The 20,410-nt window shown below is 44.8% G+C and overlaps 1 protein-coding gene across 2 annotated transcripts in view; it reads right to left on the bottom strand.

The window, feature by feature from the left end:
- The window catches only part of LOC138581224 (protein-glutamine gamma-glutamyltransferase E-like), a 386,319-nt gene that overhangs the window by 251,948 nt on the left and 113,961 nt on the right, over window positions 1-20,410 (bottom strand). For both annotated transcript variants that reach the window (XM_069652406.1, XM_069652407.1), the window contains one exon: window positions 2,600-2,718. In XM_069652406.1, the coding sequence (XP_069508507.1) occupies window positions 2,600-2,718 (119 nt within the window). The remainder of the gene's footprint in view (window positions 1-2,599; window positions 2,719-20,410) is intronic.

Genomic DNA, 20,410 nt, shown 5'->3' on the forward strand with positions numbered 1-20,410 from the left:
CTTACTAAAAACGTGAATTCTACAAATCAATCCTGATTCACTACACCCCTATCAGACATTTTAAATTCGTATTACGGTCCTTGATGATGTTAACAGAATGAAGGTCACCTGACAGTTTTAGGGCATTATAAATAGGACCTCAGCATGTGACTCTGTATGCTCACAAGCTCACAGACTCACAGACTTCCTCGTTGACAGTGAAAAACTGTCTAACATACTGTTGGGAATAGTTGAGCCCATGTATTACTGCATAGCTATAGAATACAGCGGCAATCTAAAAGATTTGAGCAATCTAATGACCTCCCTCCTTACCAACTGTAAGAGTAAAATACCATATGATGTATTTTTATAATGTTATTGTGGAGGTGTAGACCTTTTTCATGCACTCAGGCAAGTAAGTAAAATGCTGAATGCACTAAGTAGCTCACATTACACATTACTGGTATACTTCCCTACAAACAATTCAAATGTTTGTGATGGCACACCAATTGTCATATTTAGTATTGCCCAACTGCGTAATTAATCATGTTTATTTCGAATTTTAAAAATCCCTAAAAACAATTAACGACAATGCTAAATTACAATTCATTCTATTCCATAAAAGTGAAATGAGTACTACAATCAATCTAACGCTTAATTAAAATACTTAAAACATAAATCAATAATTAGCAAAATACCCATGTCCACAATGCACCAATTTAGTAAATAGAAAGCAACAGCACAGTCTACAATTATAACATAAAACCAAACACTGATTTTTGTGGTGATAAAGGTCAACACATATTCAGCCACTTTAAAATCCTGCAATTTAATATGGATACTGTTTATTCTGTTTCGTATTGCTCAGATATTAGTGATAGGAACTAATTCTTCGTTTGCCATGCCTTCCTCGGATAGTCAGCAAGGGAAAAAAATCACCTTAACCTCTGAGCATGCCAACAAAAACACAAGTGCTGGTCTATAAAGCATCATGCCACTATCTCTTAGAATCCCCCAAAAGCCTTCCTTAAATCTGCATATAGGAGGCAACAAATAATAAAATGCGTCAATGTCTCCCATGTCCTGCAAAGACAGCTGGGATTTAATCTATCTATATATATAAAAGTGAAAATGTGTGGGTTTGTGGGTTTATGGCGTCACGTATGTTCCCTATACAGTACCACACCGTTTCATCAATCTCAACCAAATTTTGCACAGTCACCTGTTAGGACCCTCCGGACATTACTGGCTATGTGACATCTGGAAACCCCACCCCTTTCCCCAGATTTCAGCAAATGTGAAAATGTGGGAGTGGGTTTGTGGTTGTGTGGCTTTGTGTATGCTCCCTATACAATTCCACACTGTTTCACCAATCTACACCAAATTTTGCACAGTCACCTGTTAGGACCGTACGGACATTACTGGCTACATGACATCTGAAAACCCCACCCTTTTCCCCAGATTTCAGCAAAAGTGAAAATGTGCCTCTGGGTTTGTGGGTCTGTGGCTTGGCGTATGTTCCCTATACAATTCCACACTGTTTCACCAATCTGCACCACAATTTGCACAGTCACCTGTTGGGACCCTCCGGACATTACTGGCTACATGACATTTGAAAACCCCACCCCTTTCCCTGGATTTCAGCAAAGGTCAAATTTTGTGGATTTGTGGCTTGGCGAAGCATTGTTCTTTAGACAATTTCACGCTGTTTCACCAAATTTTGAACAGTTACTTGCAGCGGTGAGGGAATGAAAGCCCAGGCAATACTGGGTATATCAGCATGCCCCAAATACAGAGCATTCTACCATTTCAACATCATTGCCTTCAAAGAAAATATATTTAACCTTGCCTTGATAAGCAAGATCCCATGTTGTTGTTTTGTGACCCACAACAAATAGTCAGCAGCCTCTTCTGTAGGTTTAAGTGGTAAACGCAATCTTACTTAGGTTCTCTATGTAATTATTAGGGGCGGTATTAAAGACACTTTGCACTGGTGCAAGGGCGTTTAGAACTAGGTGCAGAAAATAGTCTTTCAATGGATTGTTCCAGCATGGCAATGTGTCTCATGTCCTAGTACTTTGTCCCAGTGAATAAAATGCACTGTAAGCATGTTTTGTTTGCACTGAGGCCATTTATTCCCTACTGCTAATTGTGCTTGCACCGGTCCAAAGTTCCTAAAATACTGTTTAGTAAAATATGTTGGCGTACTTGTTGTTTTTATTTTTTTTAATGAAATTTCAAATCTGAATAACTTTTTTATAAAAACAATAAAACACAATTTTACTTTATTGTCTTATTTTCCTCCCTCAACTAGTTTTATTGAAAAATAATTAAAGTCCAAAAATATTATACTATCTGCAAGCTACCATTAGATTTCATTGCATAAACAGAACATTTCTGAATTAAAATATAGGTCTCAAACTCTAGTTCTGATAGGAAAATAACTACGACCTTAAAAAGATGTAAATTAATAATTCGTCTTGAGATTAATACGTGTTTTTGTTCTGCAGTTTGACGCATATGTATTCAAAATTAATTGGCCATTCAAAACCTAATTCTCAATTGTGTTCTTTAGTTCACTCAAATTCTTTCATTTCTTTTGGCAATGTTCTGAATTTACCTGGCCAAAATTCCAGCCTAGTTCTGTAATGGATTTGTAGTTGCCTCTGTAGATAATTCCTGAGTCGCTGAGTACATACTCCTTTCTTTCGACACCAGTAGGCATGAAGACATCATCATCTGAAAAAACATAGCAAGGACAAGGGGATTAAGCACAAGAAGCATATGCTACATTTAAATCACGCCCTTATTTCCAATTCCTTATTTCTTTTTGGTCTTTTTTTCTGTTTGTACGAGCAACAATAGGTTGCTGTTCTTGGCAATTCTCCATCGTGTGACTCTGTCCTCTAGGTTGGCAATGTTTGAGAACAAGGAAGCACTTGATACGTGTCTGAAGTACCTGTAAGCGCATGGCAATGCATATCAAAAGCGTACACTTTTGGCATAGATATAAGGTGGCCATACTCCCCTATTTCACTCACTTGGTCCAGAAAGCCAGACAAACATTTGACTGTCAAGGAAAGGATGCAGGCCATGAACATTAAATATGCTTTATGATAGCCCCGGAAAATGTAAAGGTATACGACAAAGGCCATACCATCTTCTTCACTGATCCCAAACAAGCTTGAGAATGTTTGGAGACATGTCAGGTGCAAAGACCGAACCACCACCTCTTTAATAAACCTATCACTGGTGCAGCGGGGCTGCACAAGGCCACACAGGAGCTTCAACACCGTATCAGAGCCAGGAAATGGATAATGACACTCTGAATGGCCCAACCTCCCCAGCAGAGGGCGCATCTACACTGCACCCACACGAACTGGGCTACTCTTTTCACTCCGGAGCACACCTCTCATGATCTCGGATTGACTGCTTTGTCATGCCTAACACCACCAAACTGATTCAGATTGTGGAGGCACATTACCTCCCCAGGGGTATTTCTGACCATTCCCCTTTGTTGATCTCGATGGACAGCACAATGAAACCCGGCCAATCCTCTTGGAGGCCGAACCCATACTTCTTAAAGTTCTCTGAGGTCATGTATAAGCAGGTGGATAAAACTGAGGAATACTTTGCACTTAACGCTTCATCGGTGGAGAGCTTGGGGATACTAAATAAAATGGTGATGTGAGAAGAATCTCTCTCGATCCCGGCGGCCAGAGAAGGCACTAGATGGCCAAATGAACTGACTTAGAGGCAGAACTAGAGAGGCTGGAAAGAATATTCATCATTGACTGATACATAGATATATAGCATCTGTTGCTGCAGGTGCGAGACCTATATGACACCTATCGGCGAGGCAGTCTGATCTGGCATCCCGCGCGACTATATGAAGCAAGGGGACAAGACACGAAAACTGCTAGCATGGTTGGAAAAACTTGATTTATACCCTAGATATGTACATGCAACCACAGGTGAGGGAGATATGACCACTGATGATACAAAAATGTACTAATCCTTTGCAGACTTCTATGCACAACTGCAACTGTATAGGGCCTCTGAAAAGCGAGGCAGACCAGTATACACAGATCTCTTGGAAGAGACCCTCCTCCCCAACATCAAAGATCAACAGAGTGATAACCTGGAATACGAAATTATTTATTTATTTAATGTGCATTTGTCAGGCGCTTATACAACAAGTGGATTGCGTTTCAAAGTGCACACATGGCAACAGGGAGGAAACATGGGATTGAAAAACAATGAATACACTGGACGATATAGATGGACCTACTAGGCCTTGTGAGCATTCAGTGTGCAAGGGCAGGGAGAGGAGAGGTGAAGAGGAAGTGGGGGGTAAGTACTGGAGTGTCTGTGCTTGTGAGTGAGCAGGTAGATGCAAGTGCCCAGTGTAGGATGTGGTAAGGAGAGATCAGCTGCAATAAATAGGTAAGTGCAGGTCTATAGTGCATAGGCCAGTGGGTGCCAAGGCAAGTGCTGTGGATGGTCGCAGGTGGAGGCTGAGGCAATTGGATGTGGGAGGCCAGGGCCCCGAAGGACAAATAAGGGCCCTGGTCATCAATTTAAGCAACTGTGGGGTTAGCAGAGGAGGGAAGAAGGGAAGGAGGGGGTGAAAAGGAAAGTCTTGAGGAGCTTCTGGAATTTGAGGAGATCCGGCTCAAGACGAAGAGAAAGGGGGAGGAAGCCAACTGAGGAAAGAGATCGGCCACCAGCCCCATGTTTGGCAAAACGCTTGACACACAGAGAGTTGGTACGAGAGGAATGTAGAGATCTAGAGGGAGAGTATTTAGTAAGAGAAAGTGCAGATAGCGTGGTCCCTGTCACCAGACAGCCTGTAACGCTCACCTGACTCCCACGGAGGCGCTGGCCTGGTTCGCGCTGCTGTGACCTCTTCTAAGGTGATGCGCAGGGTTCGGAAGACGGACTGGACCAGGCCCCCAAATCTGGCTTGTCTGGCTCGCAGAAGAATCCTTCTCTAGGCGAAAATAGGGGATTAACTGTCTGCGGTGTAATGCAATCGGCCTCCCACTTTCCCCTCTCACCCTCCTCGAAACCCTTCTGTGATTCCTCGTAGCGTCTCACCTTAGGGTCTGGAAGGACGAGCTCTCCATCCTGCTTCTTATGCAGGGGCGCGTTGGTATCCAGTTACTTCACTGGATTTTCGGATTGGTGAGAACCAAACTTGCTTGGCTTCCAGGTAAGTTTTTTTGATAAGAGGTTCCCCTTGTGTCCATGCATTAATTTACTAATGCTAGTGTCTTTTTCCCCATAGGGGCCGGGGTACGGAATGCCGGGGAACAGGCACCGACCCGAGATGAGAGGTGAAATCCTTGTAGAAATCAGGTAAGTCTTTAATGAGCATTTTTTGGTAATGTCTTTTCATTCGCTCATTAACGCTGATGTCTCTTTTTCCCCTTAGGGGCCGGGGTCCGGAAATGCCAGGATGCGGCGCGGACCCGAAATGGAGAGGGAATGAATCAGCAGGTAAGTCTTAAGATGGAGATTTAGCTTTCCTTATTCCCTTCTCTCTCTCACCTTTTGTTCTGGTCTTTTTCTCCCTAGGCACTGGGGCGTGACTGCGAATCCGGATGATCGCTGCTGAACATGGAGGCGCCCTGTAAAGGTGAGTGGAATGTGGCGCTGCAGCGATCGACGCGATGAGCTTTTAAATAAAAGTCTTCCTTTTCAGGATTGTCGGCGAGATGTCTCTGGGATGCGGTTTTAGCAGGTAAGGACTTTTCCTTCTTCCGTTCTCTTCTTCTCTTCCTTTGCAGGTGATTCAGGATGCTGGCAGGCGTGGCAGAAGTCAGGATGCAGGAGCAGACACGGTGAGCGTCCAGCTGCTAGATGCAGAACAACGCGAAGCACGTGTGGCTGTTCGGGTGGGGTTTAAATAGCCTTGGAAGAAGTTCCAGGTATGTATCCTTCCTCCAATCAGATATGTATCCTTCCCCGACCACGCCCGGATGGTAAATTAGTCCCACAGGTAAAGTAGTTCCTTTCAGGCCTCAAGGAGGCCGGGATCCTGCAGCATGGTCTGCATCAGGTAAGTGCACCCAAGCACTCCCATAATGAGCCTGGTGCCTATGGCGCCAGGACTGATGTCTTTTATGAGCCTGGCGCCGTAGGCGCCAGGACACTGTCCAAAGGGCCCCTATATGGGGTTGCTGGGTCCTTCCTTGGGGACTGGATGTCCGCTTTCGGGGATGCAGGGCTTGAACCGGTTCCCCGGAAGCGGGCATCATGACACAGCCTTATGGATGATGAAGAGTGATTTGAATTTGATCCTTGCAGCCACTGGGAGTCAATGGAGAGTTTTTAGGGCAGGAAAGATGCAGTCCCTGGGATTTAGGCCAAGGATAGGCCTTGCTGCCCTATTCTGGATTAGCTAGAGGGTTCATAGGGAGAAAGAGGTTAGATTCGAGAAAAAGCCTATTGCTGTAGTCTAGCCTAGAGAGAACCAGGGCCCTGTTAACCTTGAGCTTCTGAGGGAAAGTGAGAAAAGGGAGAATTCCTTTGAGAAGAAAGAGTTGAAAGTGGGACTTCTTGTCAATGTCCTGAATGTGAGGCAGGAAGAAGAGAGAGGAGTCGAAGATGACTTCCTGGCTTCAGATGAAGGAGAAGCAGGATAGCCCATTGAAGATGGCCAGAGTGAGGGTATGAAAGAGGGAGCAGGGGTCCCAATAGGAAGGAACTCAGTCTTGCTGGCATTGAGGCAGAGATTGTTGAAAGTGCCAGGACTGGATGGCAGATAGGCAGTCCGGGATGATGGAAGAAGTAAAAGAATCAGCAGGAAGTTCGAAGAAGAGTTGTGTGTCATCTGCATAGCAATGGAAGTTAGGGGAGAAGGTGGTAATAAGGAGTTCCAGAGAAGCAAGGTTAGTGTTAAAGAGCCAGGGGGAGTGGTTGGATCTCTGGGGATCACCACAGGTGGAGAGAGAGGTAGGGCAGGAGAAGGTACCCAGAATACCTGGGATGGACGGTCACTTAGGAAGGAGGTCAGCCAGTCCAGTGCCCGTTCCGAGATACCCAGGGTATAATGGAGCCTTTTTTGAGGATGGAGTGGTTGACCATGTCAAAGGCAAAGGAGAGATCAAGTAGAATGAGGACAGCTAGAGAGTTAGCATTCAGAGATATGAGCAATTCTTCACGGGTGTACAGAAGAGCGGTTTCCATCCCTCTGGATGCTCGTAATCCAGATTAATGATTGTGGAGACCGCAAACAAGTTCAGTGTGTGAAGTAAATTGGGGGAAGGCCAGGTTCTACAGGTGTTTACTGAGGAAGGGGTTGATAGAAATAGGATGGTCGTTGGCTTGAAAAGTGGGGTCTGTTGAAGGTCATTCAGGAGGGGCACACAAGGGAGTGCTTGAGGGAAGAAGAGGGGAAAGATCCAGTGGCAAAAGAGTGGTTGCAGAAAGCAGCAATTGCAGGGGCAAGAGAGTCAATGTTGTCCTTAATGGTTCTGGAGGAGCAAGGGGAAACCTGTTTGGAGGAGACCTTCATGGAGTGGACAACTATGGTGACCTCATCAGATGTGACAGGAGAGCAGGAGGAGAGAGGGGAAGAAGGAGTGTGGGAGGCCATAGGAGGCAAGGGAGTCAAGGAGGGATTTGAGACAGACAATAACTTCGCTCCAAACGGGTAAATCTCCGGAACCCAACCTCTTTCCCATGGAACTGTGGAAAAGACTGAGCGATAGTGTATCTGAGCATATGCTTTCAATGTTTTTGAACTGCATGAGAGAGGGTGAGCTCTCCGTAGACCTGCATTAAGCAAATATCGTTGTCATACATAAAAAAGGCAAACCACCAGGTTTGTGGACTGTGCATTTTACTAGCCGAGATTGCATCTTAATATAGAGACCAAGGCATTAGCCAAGACCCTGGCTACGAGGCTGGCATAGATCCTGCCCTAACGGATACATCAGGATCAGAACAGACTCCTGCCAGATTGAGTGATGCAAATTAATATCTATAGACTCCATGTAGCTATGGAAAGGGTGAACTGTATAAGGTTCCATTAGCAGTAGCGCCGATTGATTTTGTAAAAGCTTTTAACTCTGTAGATTGGGTATTTGTCTGCCTAGTGTTGACTAACATGGGCATTCGCCAGAAACATTTTCAGTGGATCAAGCTGCTATGCACAAAACCGCTAGAGGTGGTCCGGGTCAATGGTTGGACCTCTTGATAATTTCCGCTGAAGGGTACTCATCAGGGATGTCCCTTATCCCCTGTTCTTTTCATACTCACCATCAAACCCCTAGTGATCCGTCTCAGAAGAGACCCTGTGATGAAAGGGTATGTTTGGCTCAAAGTACAGGAAGACTGAGGATCTTTGTATGCACATGACCTGCTGCTGTACGCGCAGGAAACACAAATGTCTAACCCCAGGATCATGGAAATCCTGAAAATATATGGGTAATATAGCGCGCTTCAGGTTACATGGAACAAGTCAACTATGGTCCCGATTCAAGGAGGGCCTGAAGCTATTCCAGCGGAATGCAAATTTAAAGTGACCATCATGTCATTCACATATCTCTGCATTCACATATGCCATGCCCAGAGAGTTTCCTGAACTGTAATCTCACGCTGATAACTACCAGGACACCAAATTATAGTCAGCTTTGCCCCTGTCCTTGCTGGACAAAATGATGATGGCACTCCCCAGAAACCTCTATATCCTCTTGAAGAGTCCAGTCAAAATTCATGAGGAGGAGTTTCAAAAGATAGAGCGGGCCTTGAGGAGGATGCCCTGGCGAGATTCCCAACCCAGGATAGCTCTGAAGACGGACTCCCTGACTCTAAAAAATACTGCTGAGCCAGCCAATTGGCCGTCAAGAATGAATGGCCGTGAGGTGATCCAGCACGCCCACATTTCAGACTCGAGCGTGCCTTCTTGGTGCTTGAAAACCCCCTCCAGACACTCCATAGCGATATAGACATGGATGAACTGCCAATGGTCTCACGACAGATAGTACAAATTAATCATGTGGCTACCAGGTGCTTTTCAATTTAACTTCACAAACCCTAACAAATCTCTGTCAGAAATGGGAAGCAAACATAGGCCCCATTGAAGCAGAGGAATGGCAGGAGGCTTTAACTACCCCCAGGGAGATAGCCATTGTGTCTGTTTTTGCCTAATCCGACTTATAAATTGGCACAGAATATTTTACACCTGAGAGCTGTTACATAGGTGTGGTCGTGCTGCAGATCCTAACTGCCTAAGCTGTCACTCGGCACTTGGCACATTCCACCAAACACTGTGGCAATGCCGAAGATTCAGGCCGATTGCCTTGAGATTCTGTGGTGAGTGTCCGTGCTGATATCGCAATTCATCCTGGATTGCTCAAAACTAGCACTGCTGGGGATTTGGAGAGAAGCATCCTACTCACTCTGCAAAAAATATTCTATTTCAAAGACTACGATTGTGCCAAACAGGAACATATCCATGAAATGGGGTGCTATGGAATCGCCCACAGTCCGCAAATGAGAATTAGACCTAGACAATTTCATGGCTGACAAAGAATGGGTTTATGGATCGAGAGGTTTCCAAATAAATTCCTGAAGATATGGGATGAATGGGGAATAATGCCTGAATTGAGAATACTTCCCCACACAATTGTATTGTTGGGATGGTTTCCAATGGCATGTTCCTAAATATGAACAACAGACCAACTCAATGAGCTACTGACTCTCCCCCCATGTCATTTTGATCTCTAGTGTACTCGATCAATTTATTGTTGAATGTTTTATATTTGTATAACATAACAATATTTTATCACTGGATGTTTGTGGTTTATTATAAAATAAAAGGGTTTATTTTTAAATGTGTTGCTAGCAGCAGTCAATGCTAAAGCAACAAATGGAAGAGGAAACATTCCAATGATGAGGTGCCATCCATGGATACTCAGCAGCAACACCCAATACCACCACCCAAGTGCATAACCAGATGGTCCATCAAGCACCCACCACCACCACAGTCAATGTTAATGACACTGGGCCTCATTACGACCCTGGAGGTAGCCATGCCGCTATTTGCGGCATGGCTGCCCCATTCCGGGTACCGGGTCCGGGTTCTTGGAATGGGGAAATACCGGGCCATTCGAACTTGGAGGGCCTGGTATTTCCCCATTCCAGGAACCCAGACATTGGCAAATAATAAAGTGCATTTTGTAACCATTCAGCTGGAAGGTGAACATCCCAAAGAGATTATAGCACTGTTTTGGCCACAATTACATTTCCAATATAAAGGACTTTTAGCATTTTAAGACTGGCCACCATTGCATATGAGACAAGCACCAAGATGTGAAGAAGTAGTGATACCTGACTTTTCAAAAGAAGTGAGCAGAGAACTAGTACACACATATGCACAAGAATGGGCCGCGCTGAGAGCATGATCTGGAATGTCTGCTGCATGTAATCTCTGTGTTAACACCACCTGTACCACAGAGACAGTACCCTATTAAGCCACAAGCAATGGCAGACATACAAACCATAGTGGACCAATGAATGCACCACAGGGTCATTATAAAGCAAGCTAGCCCACATAATATTTCTTTGTTGCCTGTTTTAGAACAGGATGGTACTTGTGACATTGTTTTATGACATTGTTTTAGACTATAGTATTTTACATTTAAAAAATCTAAATGCACATCATAAGACAACGGCAGCCCAAAATCAACACAGCTCAGGACTATAAGCCAACTTGCAGAGTTTAAAATATAAAACAAACCTTGTTCTAGGCAATGGGTATTTTACACAACCTTTAAGTGTAGAAAAGCAGGAATATACTGTACTTACTTTTAAGGAATGCATTTTCAGTTCACTAGAATAATGCTGTGGTATACAAATTCACCCATCACACTCTCAAGTAGAATACAGAGTTTGCTGCAGACATTCCTATCTTTTGGCAATATGTGGAGGAAATGTACATCACCAATGAGAATCCCAATAAGCACTTGCAACAAGTAGACTTAGTCAATCACACATTGATTGCAAAAGGGTACCTGATCATCTTCAAGAAATCAAGACTAACTCCTCGTTAGGTTACCTTCTTAGGTTTTACTCTTACAGATGAGGGCATAGGCATGTCAGCAGATTTTCTTGAGAAATGTGCCATGATAAGACCTCTTAACACACTTTGGCCCTCATTCCAACCCAGGCGTTAAGGGTCCCTTAACGCCTGATTTCCACCTCAACGCCTGCTTTTAGCAGGCATTAAGTACCAAGGCGCTAAGCGTCCTTGGCGCTAATTACGGCACCGTAATTTACGGTGCCGTAATTAGCGCCTTCCCCACTCCCATTATGCCCTATGGGGCAAAAAGGGGAATGGGGAAGGGTAAATGGGGATTGGGGATTTACCGCCCCACTCACCTTGGAATGGGGTGGTAAATGCGCCATCCACCATGGTAAAGTAGGGAACTTACCACCTGGGTTGGAATGAGGGCCTTAGACAATTGCAGTTGTTATGTGTCCAAATTTGCCGGGCTATTGAAACCAATGTATGCTAAGAGCACACAGTGAGAAAAACAGTAGCAGCCATAACTCTCCCAGCAACTACAATGGATGGGGAAATAAAAGAAGCTTGTTTGGGTAGTCTACCCTGACCAAAAGGTTTTCCAAGTAATTACATTTATGACATTGAGAATAATAAAGCAGTAGTCACAATTCCTATGAAAAAGGAAAAAAGGGGATCCTATTTAAAGATTAATACCCAATGGAGCAGACAGGGAAAAGCTACTAGCGGCATGCATGCTGGACTTGCATCTACCATTTTGGGGTTACTACAACTATACAGCTGCTTAGGTATTGGTGGCCAGGATTAAGGCAACAGGTTAAAGTATACATAGAAAACTGTGGCACATGTCTGAAGACGACTATGGAACACTGCAGAAAACCTACGGAGACTTCTTTAAGAAGGGCAACCTCGCCTTTTGAGATTCAATATCTAGATCACATAGGCCCACTAAGAGCAATACATAAGTACAAATATATTCTTGTAATAGCGGATACTTGCACTAGGTTCACCTGGATGATTCCTCAGAAGAGAGCAGAGTGCAAATGAATCATAGAGGCACTCCGGGGTTTAGTAATCATGACAGCAACTCAATTGTTCCATGCTACTAATCGTCCAGATTTTGCAGGGCGGGCCCTGAGAAAGGCATTAGAGACTGGGGATCAGAGCTGCCCTTTTTTAACCCTTTTCGGTCTGAGTAAAATTGGAGTATCGAAAGGGCAAACCACTCAATAAAGTTGTGCCTGACTGAATGCATACTTTCAATGTGGGGTAATTGGGTAGACCATGTGCCTCTTGTGATCAGAAGTTTAAACAATTTACCACGCCAGTCTTTATGCAGTGGTAAAACACCATTTGAACTCCCTTTTGGAAGGGAAATGTTTATGGCTGATCTGCACACTCTCCGCAGCCCTCTCTGTAGACGCAAACAACTGCTGGCAACAATGCTTTAGGGGGAATCCCTCCAGGTGGAAGCTGCCGAGGCCAGTCCTGAGACCACTCTCAAAACAGGAGACTAGGTCCTGGAAAAGCTCACTCTGGTTGGCCCTTCCTACAGACCGGCAGTGCGAGTAATCAAGCTAAAAGGTTCCAGAACTGCTGTCCTGCTTGCAATAGTACCCAAGAGAGGCACCAGACAAGTTTCTGTGGATCACCTGAAACCTGCTCCGGTTGGTTACTGTGATGTAAGAAGAAGAAGAAGAAGAAGAAGAAGAAGAAGAAGAAGAAGAAGAAGAAGAAGAAGAAGAAGAAGAAGAAGAAGAAATGGAGATCCAACACTTGATGATGATTGGAATCCAAGATGATGCAGAATATGCCACACTTAACTTCAACTACACAATTCCGGGAAATACTGCAGATCTGCCAATTTGGAAAAAGAAAGTCTTTTTGGTTGCTAAAGTAATGAAATAATTCTTTTGGAGAGACTTTCTGAAACATTAAGCAATAAGGGCCTAGGGCATTACCTGACTCTGTAATGGCCCGTGACAAGGGGCTTATTGCTATTAGTACCCCGGCCCGCAAGTCCAAGGGTACTAATAGCATTCTTTTTCTGTTCCAAAACGCTGTAGCATTTCGGAACAGAAAAAGTAAAAAATAATGTAAAAAAATGGCCGCCCGGGAAGGGAAAACAGAGTCCATTTTCCTTTACATGGAGGCCATCAGGAGCTGACGTGCTGCGGACAGAAATGTTCCCAGCGTGTTTGCTCTCAAAAATGGAAGAAAGAGAAGGTAAGTGGGGTTGGGAGGGCGGTGAGGGGATTGTTTGGGGAGATGGGGGTGGTGAAAACACTTATCTGAATCACCGGTGGTGGAGGATGTCAGCCACCATCCCTCTGGATGCTCAGAGCATGGAGTACCCTGTTCTGCACCTCCTCATTGGCTATGGGGCTGCCACACATCGCCGGGGATGTGAAGGATGTGAAGGAAGCTAAAGCTTCCGAGGGATTCTGCGCGGGGTATGGACCGGGCGAGAGCAATCAGATTGTTCGTTACATTCTGATTGACCCCCGCCGGGTACTAATGTTACATAATTAGGGCTGCTCGCTTAGAGAATGGGGGTCAGAGCCTCACTAAAAAGAATCTGATTGTGGCAAGATCGAATCTCCAAAATTCTGTCTGAGCACAGAGACGTGTGTGGAATCCATTGATTTTTTTCCTCAAGTTTTCAACTGTGATTTTATTGAAATCCCTCCAGCCACCAAAGCTCGCCGTGGGAATGTGTCTGGGAAGGGCACAGAGCCAGGAGGACGAAATCAACGATTATGTTGAAATGTCTCCCATGAGACCACTGAGGCAGCAAACGGTACAGAGAAGGCCCCAATCACTCATCCTGATTCAAGCCAGAAACGAGATGAAGCCTGTGTCCTCTCCAGCCCGAGGCCCCAAGGAGCCGATAGATTGAGCCAGAGCAATGCTGCTTGTTCCAGGAATACATGGCATAACTAGTCGATGCCCATATACTTTCATTCATCTGGCATGCAAATTGTGTTTCCATCTCCATTTTGTTTCCTGACACACATCAAGAGAAGATTGGTAACAAACCCTGAGTTCAGAAAGCCTGAAACATTGCTGAATCTGCTACTGTTGGAGTCAAAATATGGCTCCAATGAACTGAAAATATACGGCATTAAACCTCAAGGCCCAAGTTTGAGCACACGTCATACGTACATATTAGATGACCTCTACCTACAAATCACAGTGGGAGACAGGGGGACTCAAATATTGGTCTACCTCAAAGATCACCAATTTAAACTTTGGACAATTTACACAAGTGGCCATAAGCTCAAGATCATGCATTCAAAGGATTGTTGGGTCAAAAAACCAGGAGCCAATTTGTTCTGGATGTTCATTTCCAATAGGTTCTCAAAGACCCATCTTCTTACCTTGAAGCTATGGCCAGTAATGGGAATTTGAATTTAAGCTGAATACCTCACATCAAATACATGTATTAATATATGTTTTGTCTTAGCTATGACGAGTAATAGGAATTGGAAAAAAGTCACAGAAATGTAAAGTATTAAAAAGGAAGACCAGTATAAAGAAAGTTTGTAATGTGAAATATAGATTGTAGAATATTGTCATTAACTCCTTATACGTGTAGGTGGCCAAAATAAGGATGCACACAGAATTTACAAGAGGTATTCTAATCACAATTAGCACAGTTTCAGTATGTTTTGTATTAATTATCTATGTATGTAGTGATAGTATAATATTTCATTTGTCTCCCTATTATTTTATATAATAGTATGACTTTGCAGTAAACTTTTTTCACTCAAAATAATGATACTATGTTTGCATGGCTTTATATACGTAGTAAAACTGATGACATAGTTAGGTTAGGTGTCTCGGTTTCCTTGCTAAGGTTTGTAAGGAAGGCATGGTGTCTAAGCAAGACAGACACAAGTGATAACAGTTCAAGGGTGTTTATTAAACTGTAAAAATGGGTGAGATAAACGCCTAATCTAAACCTAAATCTAAGATGCGAGCATGCTATGACCCTCAAATAATAAGAATACCGACCAAGTGGAGTCGAGTCAAATAAAAAGTGCCTATAATAAAAACAAACGATTGCCAATCCTTACCGCTATGTTACAAAATATTGTGGGATAGTGTTCACAGGAAAAGTGATAAGTCAAGATGTTATGGCCGGGATATCCCTTCCCCATGTTTTTAGCATGGGACAAGGTGGGACTCTTGAGCACAGCACACTCCTGGGCTTCTCCATCATGATCTTACAGGTCCTTTTCTCTATATCAGGGCCTTCTGTGCCCAAGTCTCTTCTCATGCAAAGTCTCTTGCTTCAGAGGGCCTGATATAGCAAAACCAACAAAACAAACATTTCCTTCTGGTAACCTTCACGCCGCGTGATTACTCTTCACCCTAGGATTCCCCACAGTTGTGCTCCGACCCTTCTTTCAGCGTTAGTATCTCAAAGCACTTGCCATTTTAAACAGAGGCTATGGAAGGGCGATCACGTCTCAATGGGTCACTTTTTTTTATGGCAAGTGTGTGCTTCAAAATATCACAGTTCGCATGGCGTTCCCCTCAACCTGGCGTAAACACCAGTTTCACATTTTCCACAATCGGGGGTCACACTTTCCGAAGTTCACAATGTCTAAGTCTCATCAGAAAGCGGGGGCAGCATATATTCTTATCCAAGGGAAATCAAATCCTTTGTGTCGGAAGCAACTGTCGTAGTGCAGCTTCACACAATATGAGCAACACGAGTATGAATGCTGCTAGGGCCTTTCCTATGGCCTTTCCTCTAATCATCTGTGCAGACCGCAGTGAACTCTGCAGTCTCACCTGGAGCCTGGTGCCTGCCCTGGAGGGCTCTATGCCTGTGGGAGGCATGGGGCATGCTGAACCTGAGCCTGAGGTGAGCCTGAGCCTGGAGATGTAGTTTGATTCCAGAGCGCAAGTGTTGGTAGTTCACACCATGGGCAGGCATGCTGTTGCACTGTTTCTACAGTTTATAGCTTACAGATTAATGCATATAGGTTTTATTCTGAGTGCTGCACTATGACAATCTCCACCTCGCAGTGAGTTACAGGAAGAGGAGGAGTTGGCGCTACAGCATATCGTTATAGTTTTAGTCCCAGCCCTGACAGGCTCACTGGTCCCATTGGTCCACTGGTACTGGTATTAATGGTAGACTGAGGCTCTGCCTTTGAAAACACCCCCTTCCTTGCTGAAAGTGGAATTGGTACTGACCCTGGTACATCCCTCTCATTATGTTGGCAAAACTCAGGGTCAGGAAAGCAAGCAGTAAGAAAGGGGCGACCATCAAAAACCTTAGTGCAAACACAGCAGGAGCACCCAACCCAACCAGGCAAGCCACGATACATTGGGTGGCATGTAGTACAGAGGTTCTGAAGGCAGCCCCTGTAACTGGGGAAGTTTTTTGGGAGGGGGTTCAAACTGAATGAACTGTATGTGTTGTTAAATCTAACAACAGATGGTGGCGGTGGTGATGAGCAAGTCTCTTCCTTATTGATGTGGGTAACTCCAGTTGAGGAGGAGCCACCTTGAAGGGTCGAGGATCAGTTGGCAATCAAAGAAATGAAAGAAATAATAACATCCTCCGGGCGGGGGACCTGACAGGTGCACGTACTGGGGGGATTGACTCAGCTGGGGGCTTTGACGCAGCTCTGGAGCGTATATCTAAACCCCACATCATGCATGGTATGGGCACACCCACTACTCTGCTCCAAAAACTGATCATTTCAAGGAGCTCCCGATAATCCCATTTATTATTAAAGACCCATTGGGTGATCAAAGTCTGCCACGTCAGTGGGAAGAGGCCGGGAGAAACTATAAAACCTGAGGTGCCGCTGACTGCACACTAGTGGATCTTGAGCCAGCCAAATCTATAGCTGCCACCTGGGAGGGGGAGCTGTGGAGTGTGACAGGCTTGTCTTCGACTCTTCACCATTGGCCCTCCGATGCACAGAACTGCACAGCCTCAGCTATTGATGGTGGCGATATGGAATCTGATGGAGTGGGGGCCAGCACACAAGCAAGCAAATGGGCAGCATATCACATCTTGCTAAGTATTTGAACAGGCTCACTGCTGCTTATCTGGAACTGCCCGTAAACTTGCTTTGGACAGAAGTGAGAGAGTCGCAGCGAGACTGGATGTTTGTTTGACTTGCAAGCTAGGGCAAGTTCCAAAGGGGCGAATTCTGGCGACGAGTCAGTCATGAATCTACAAATTGCCTATGATGCAAAAGAAATCTGCAGAACCACAATGGCTGCCAGCGAAAAATCCAGCCACCTAAGAAAGTACTGTGGGGAGTACATGTACAGCCACAGAACAGAGTTGCAGAAGCATTCATACGCAAACAACAAAAGTTGGGGGGATTTTGGACCCGGCAGCGGTTATTCCCAATGCAGATACTACCAACAAGGGATATGAGGGTCCAGACAAACAAGCAACACAGAATTTGGCATGGGAAAGCCGCAAATGGGCTGGGCTGCAATGCAAGGGTTACCCAAAGACCACCCTCTTTGAGGCTGGACAAAGGCGAACTTGGTCTGCTGTTTTAAGGGGCTAACACGCAGAAATAAAAAAAGCCTACAAAAGGGCATCAGTGAATGCCCTGTCAGAAGTCTTGGAGGTGTTTGGACATTTCATTTAAACTGTTCCCCACTTTAAGAATCTGTTCAGATTGTATGTTTTCTAAAGGGTGCAATGTCCATTTTAGTTTTGCAAATCTGAACTTCCGGCTCTGTATTTTGCATTGTCATGACGCACTAGTAATGAGAGGGATTGTGAAGTGTTTGAGGACATAAAAGCATAAGTCTGTCATTTGCATGGCCCGTGGCATCCATGGTACACAAATATGGCTGAAGGGGTGAGCTTGGTGGAGAGGGACAGGAGTGGGGGGTAAAGGCCTAATGGAAGCATGGTGAGGAATGTTGACACAAATTGCTTAACAATTGATCTGACAAGAGCCGAGTTAGAACCAAGGCTGTGCCAGGTTGAGTCTGGCCATTACCGACCCTCCAAGCATGCCATTGAGCAAGTATATGTGTGTGCTATTCATGTACCTCTCCTGAAGCAGCTTTGATGACCCAACCTGGAAGAAACAGGGAGGTGGGTGGAGGCCAGGGGAGATGACGGTAAAGACACTAACCCCAAATGGAAGAAGCAGCACAGGAACGAGGTAGTGTTGATATGTGGGGGGATGGAACCTCAAAATGGGAAACGGGCCCCTTGAGGGGCTATACGGCCCTGAAGAAGATAGAGGGCAACATTACGAGTCTGCAGGTTCTGGAAATAAGGGTGCTGGTAGCAACATAACGGAACCCTTTCCGAACTGGCAGACTACAACTCTGCTTTCCTGGGCCTGTGCGCCCAGTACGTCTGACCTGCCGGGCGCAATGGCCCCAGAAAGCAGAGTTGTCACGGAAGCAACGGTGTCGGTGCTTCCGTGTCCCCACTCCCATGGAGTCCTATGGGGCTCCATGGATGTGGGGACTAACATTTTCCGCCACCTGATATCCCTGACTGCCGGTACTTGTAATGAGGTGGCGGAAACGGTGTTGCCGCTGCCCTTGTAATGAGGCCCAGACTGTTGAATATTCCTGCGCCAAGGACGAAGGACCCCACATCCTGTGCAGAAGGTCTGAAACTCTGCCACTGGTTAGTTAAGATGGGCATGAGATCGCTAAATGGTAGGATAGATGACGATATTCCAGGTCAAGCGACCTTTAGAAGCACTAGAGGGTGTTCAACAATCGGTTATTTTATGGTGACAGTACATTTGTGGAATCAGATACTGGATTTTAGCACAAAGCCAGCCCTCTTAAGTGACCACTATGGCTTGGCTTTGGTGCCTCAGGTAAAGGTAGTTCCACCAAGCAGGAATACTTGCTGGAAGAGTTGACCTGCAGGGGCATTGCTACCAAACGCCTAAGATGGGAGTTGGCAGACAAACCCTGGGTAGGAGATGAAATCCTGAAACTAAACAGTGAAAAATTCATGCTGTTACTGGACGAGCTGGCTAAGCCAGAATCAGTCATCTCGAACTATGAGGACCTTACGAGAGGTATCCATGATTTTTTTCTATTAAAAAGGGCAGTGGGAAGGAAGAAAGTATCCCCGAATGGCTGGATTGATGAGCATTGCAGATCAGCAAGAAGGTTGCTCCTTTCGTTACTGAAGGTTAAAGTTGCACAGAGGTGATAAATTATACAGGCAAGATCCTCCGGATAAAAGAGCTGTAGAGAAACGGAAATTTCAAACTGATATTAATAATAATAATAATAATTTGGCATTTATATAGCGCTACAAAGCCTCAGGTATCTGAGCGCTGCTTATTATTACTCACGGTATGTGGTGCTCATTTATGGACCTCGGAAGGATGAAAGGCTGAGTTTGGCCCTGCAGGGATTGGAACCTGCGTCAGCCGGCTCTGCACAGATGTCAAAGCAAGCACTCTACTCGCTGTGCTATTTGACCGGAATTAGTGTTTTTCGGAATCACTGGAGGTAGCAAATTTGGAAAATGACTCAAAAAGCTTTTGGACGGCAGTGAATAAAATCCCTGTATATCGGGTGCAAGTGTCGGGTTTAGAGACTATGATTCGGGACAGTGGCTGGTTGAGCATTTTTCAAAACTTTTTAACAACACGGTCATGAATGCAGGAGCCCATGAGGAGAGGGAAAGTAGGGATGTTCAGGCTACTTGGGGAAACATGCTGCGAGCATTGAGTAACAACCATGTCTATATGGCTAGCACCAGATGAACCGTAAAATATGGTGCTGCGATTTGGGGTTATGCAAATCAGGAGGAAATTCAATATGAAGAAAATGCCTTTTTGAAAAATGTATTGGTCCTACCACTGTCAGCACCAAACTTTGCAGTCCACAATGAACTGTGACTGAGCTATATTGTGGATGATGTGGCGAGAGAACCGATTTCACTGTGGCTCAGGATTTGGGCAAACCCTAATGCTTCCTTGTCCCAGCATCTTATAAGAAACATTTCTAAGTGTAATGGGACGAATCAAATTGAATGGCTCTGTTATATAAAACAAACATTACAGAACTTACATTTGGAGGGGCACTTTGATATGCCAAGCCTCCTGACTGGGGCGAGGAGTCACAAAATGGGAAAAAGAGTGGCAGCCTGGATTTATGGCAAAAGAGAAATTTTAGAGACAGTTAAACCATCAAATGGATGCTTTTTTGTCATTATCAACAAATGAAATAAAAGACTATTTGGTTTGGTCCCATAAGAAATCACAAAGAAGTCACATCACCATAGCCCATTTTAATTGTCAACCATTGGGGAAGTAATCGCAAAGAGAACGGGATTAAGCATTCATTCTGTCTGTCCTGTATGCGGTGGAGAATTTGGCACACTTCTTGCTTTTTTGCCCCAATTACGCT

Source organism: Ambystoma mexicanum, chromosome 3p (assembly GCF_040938575.1).
Source record: "Ambystoma mexicanum isolate Mex_15411 chromosome 3p, UKY_AmexF1_1, whole genome shotgun sequence".
NCBI lineage: Eukaryota > Metazoa > Chordata > Amphibia > Caudata > Ambystomatidae > Ambystoma > Ambystoma mexicanum.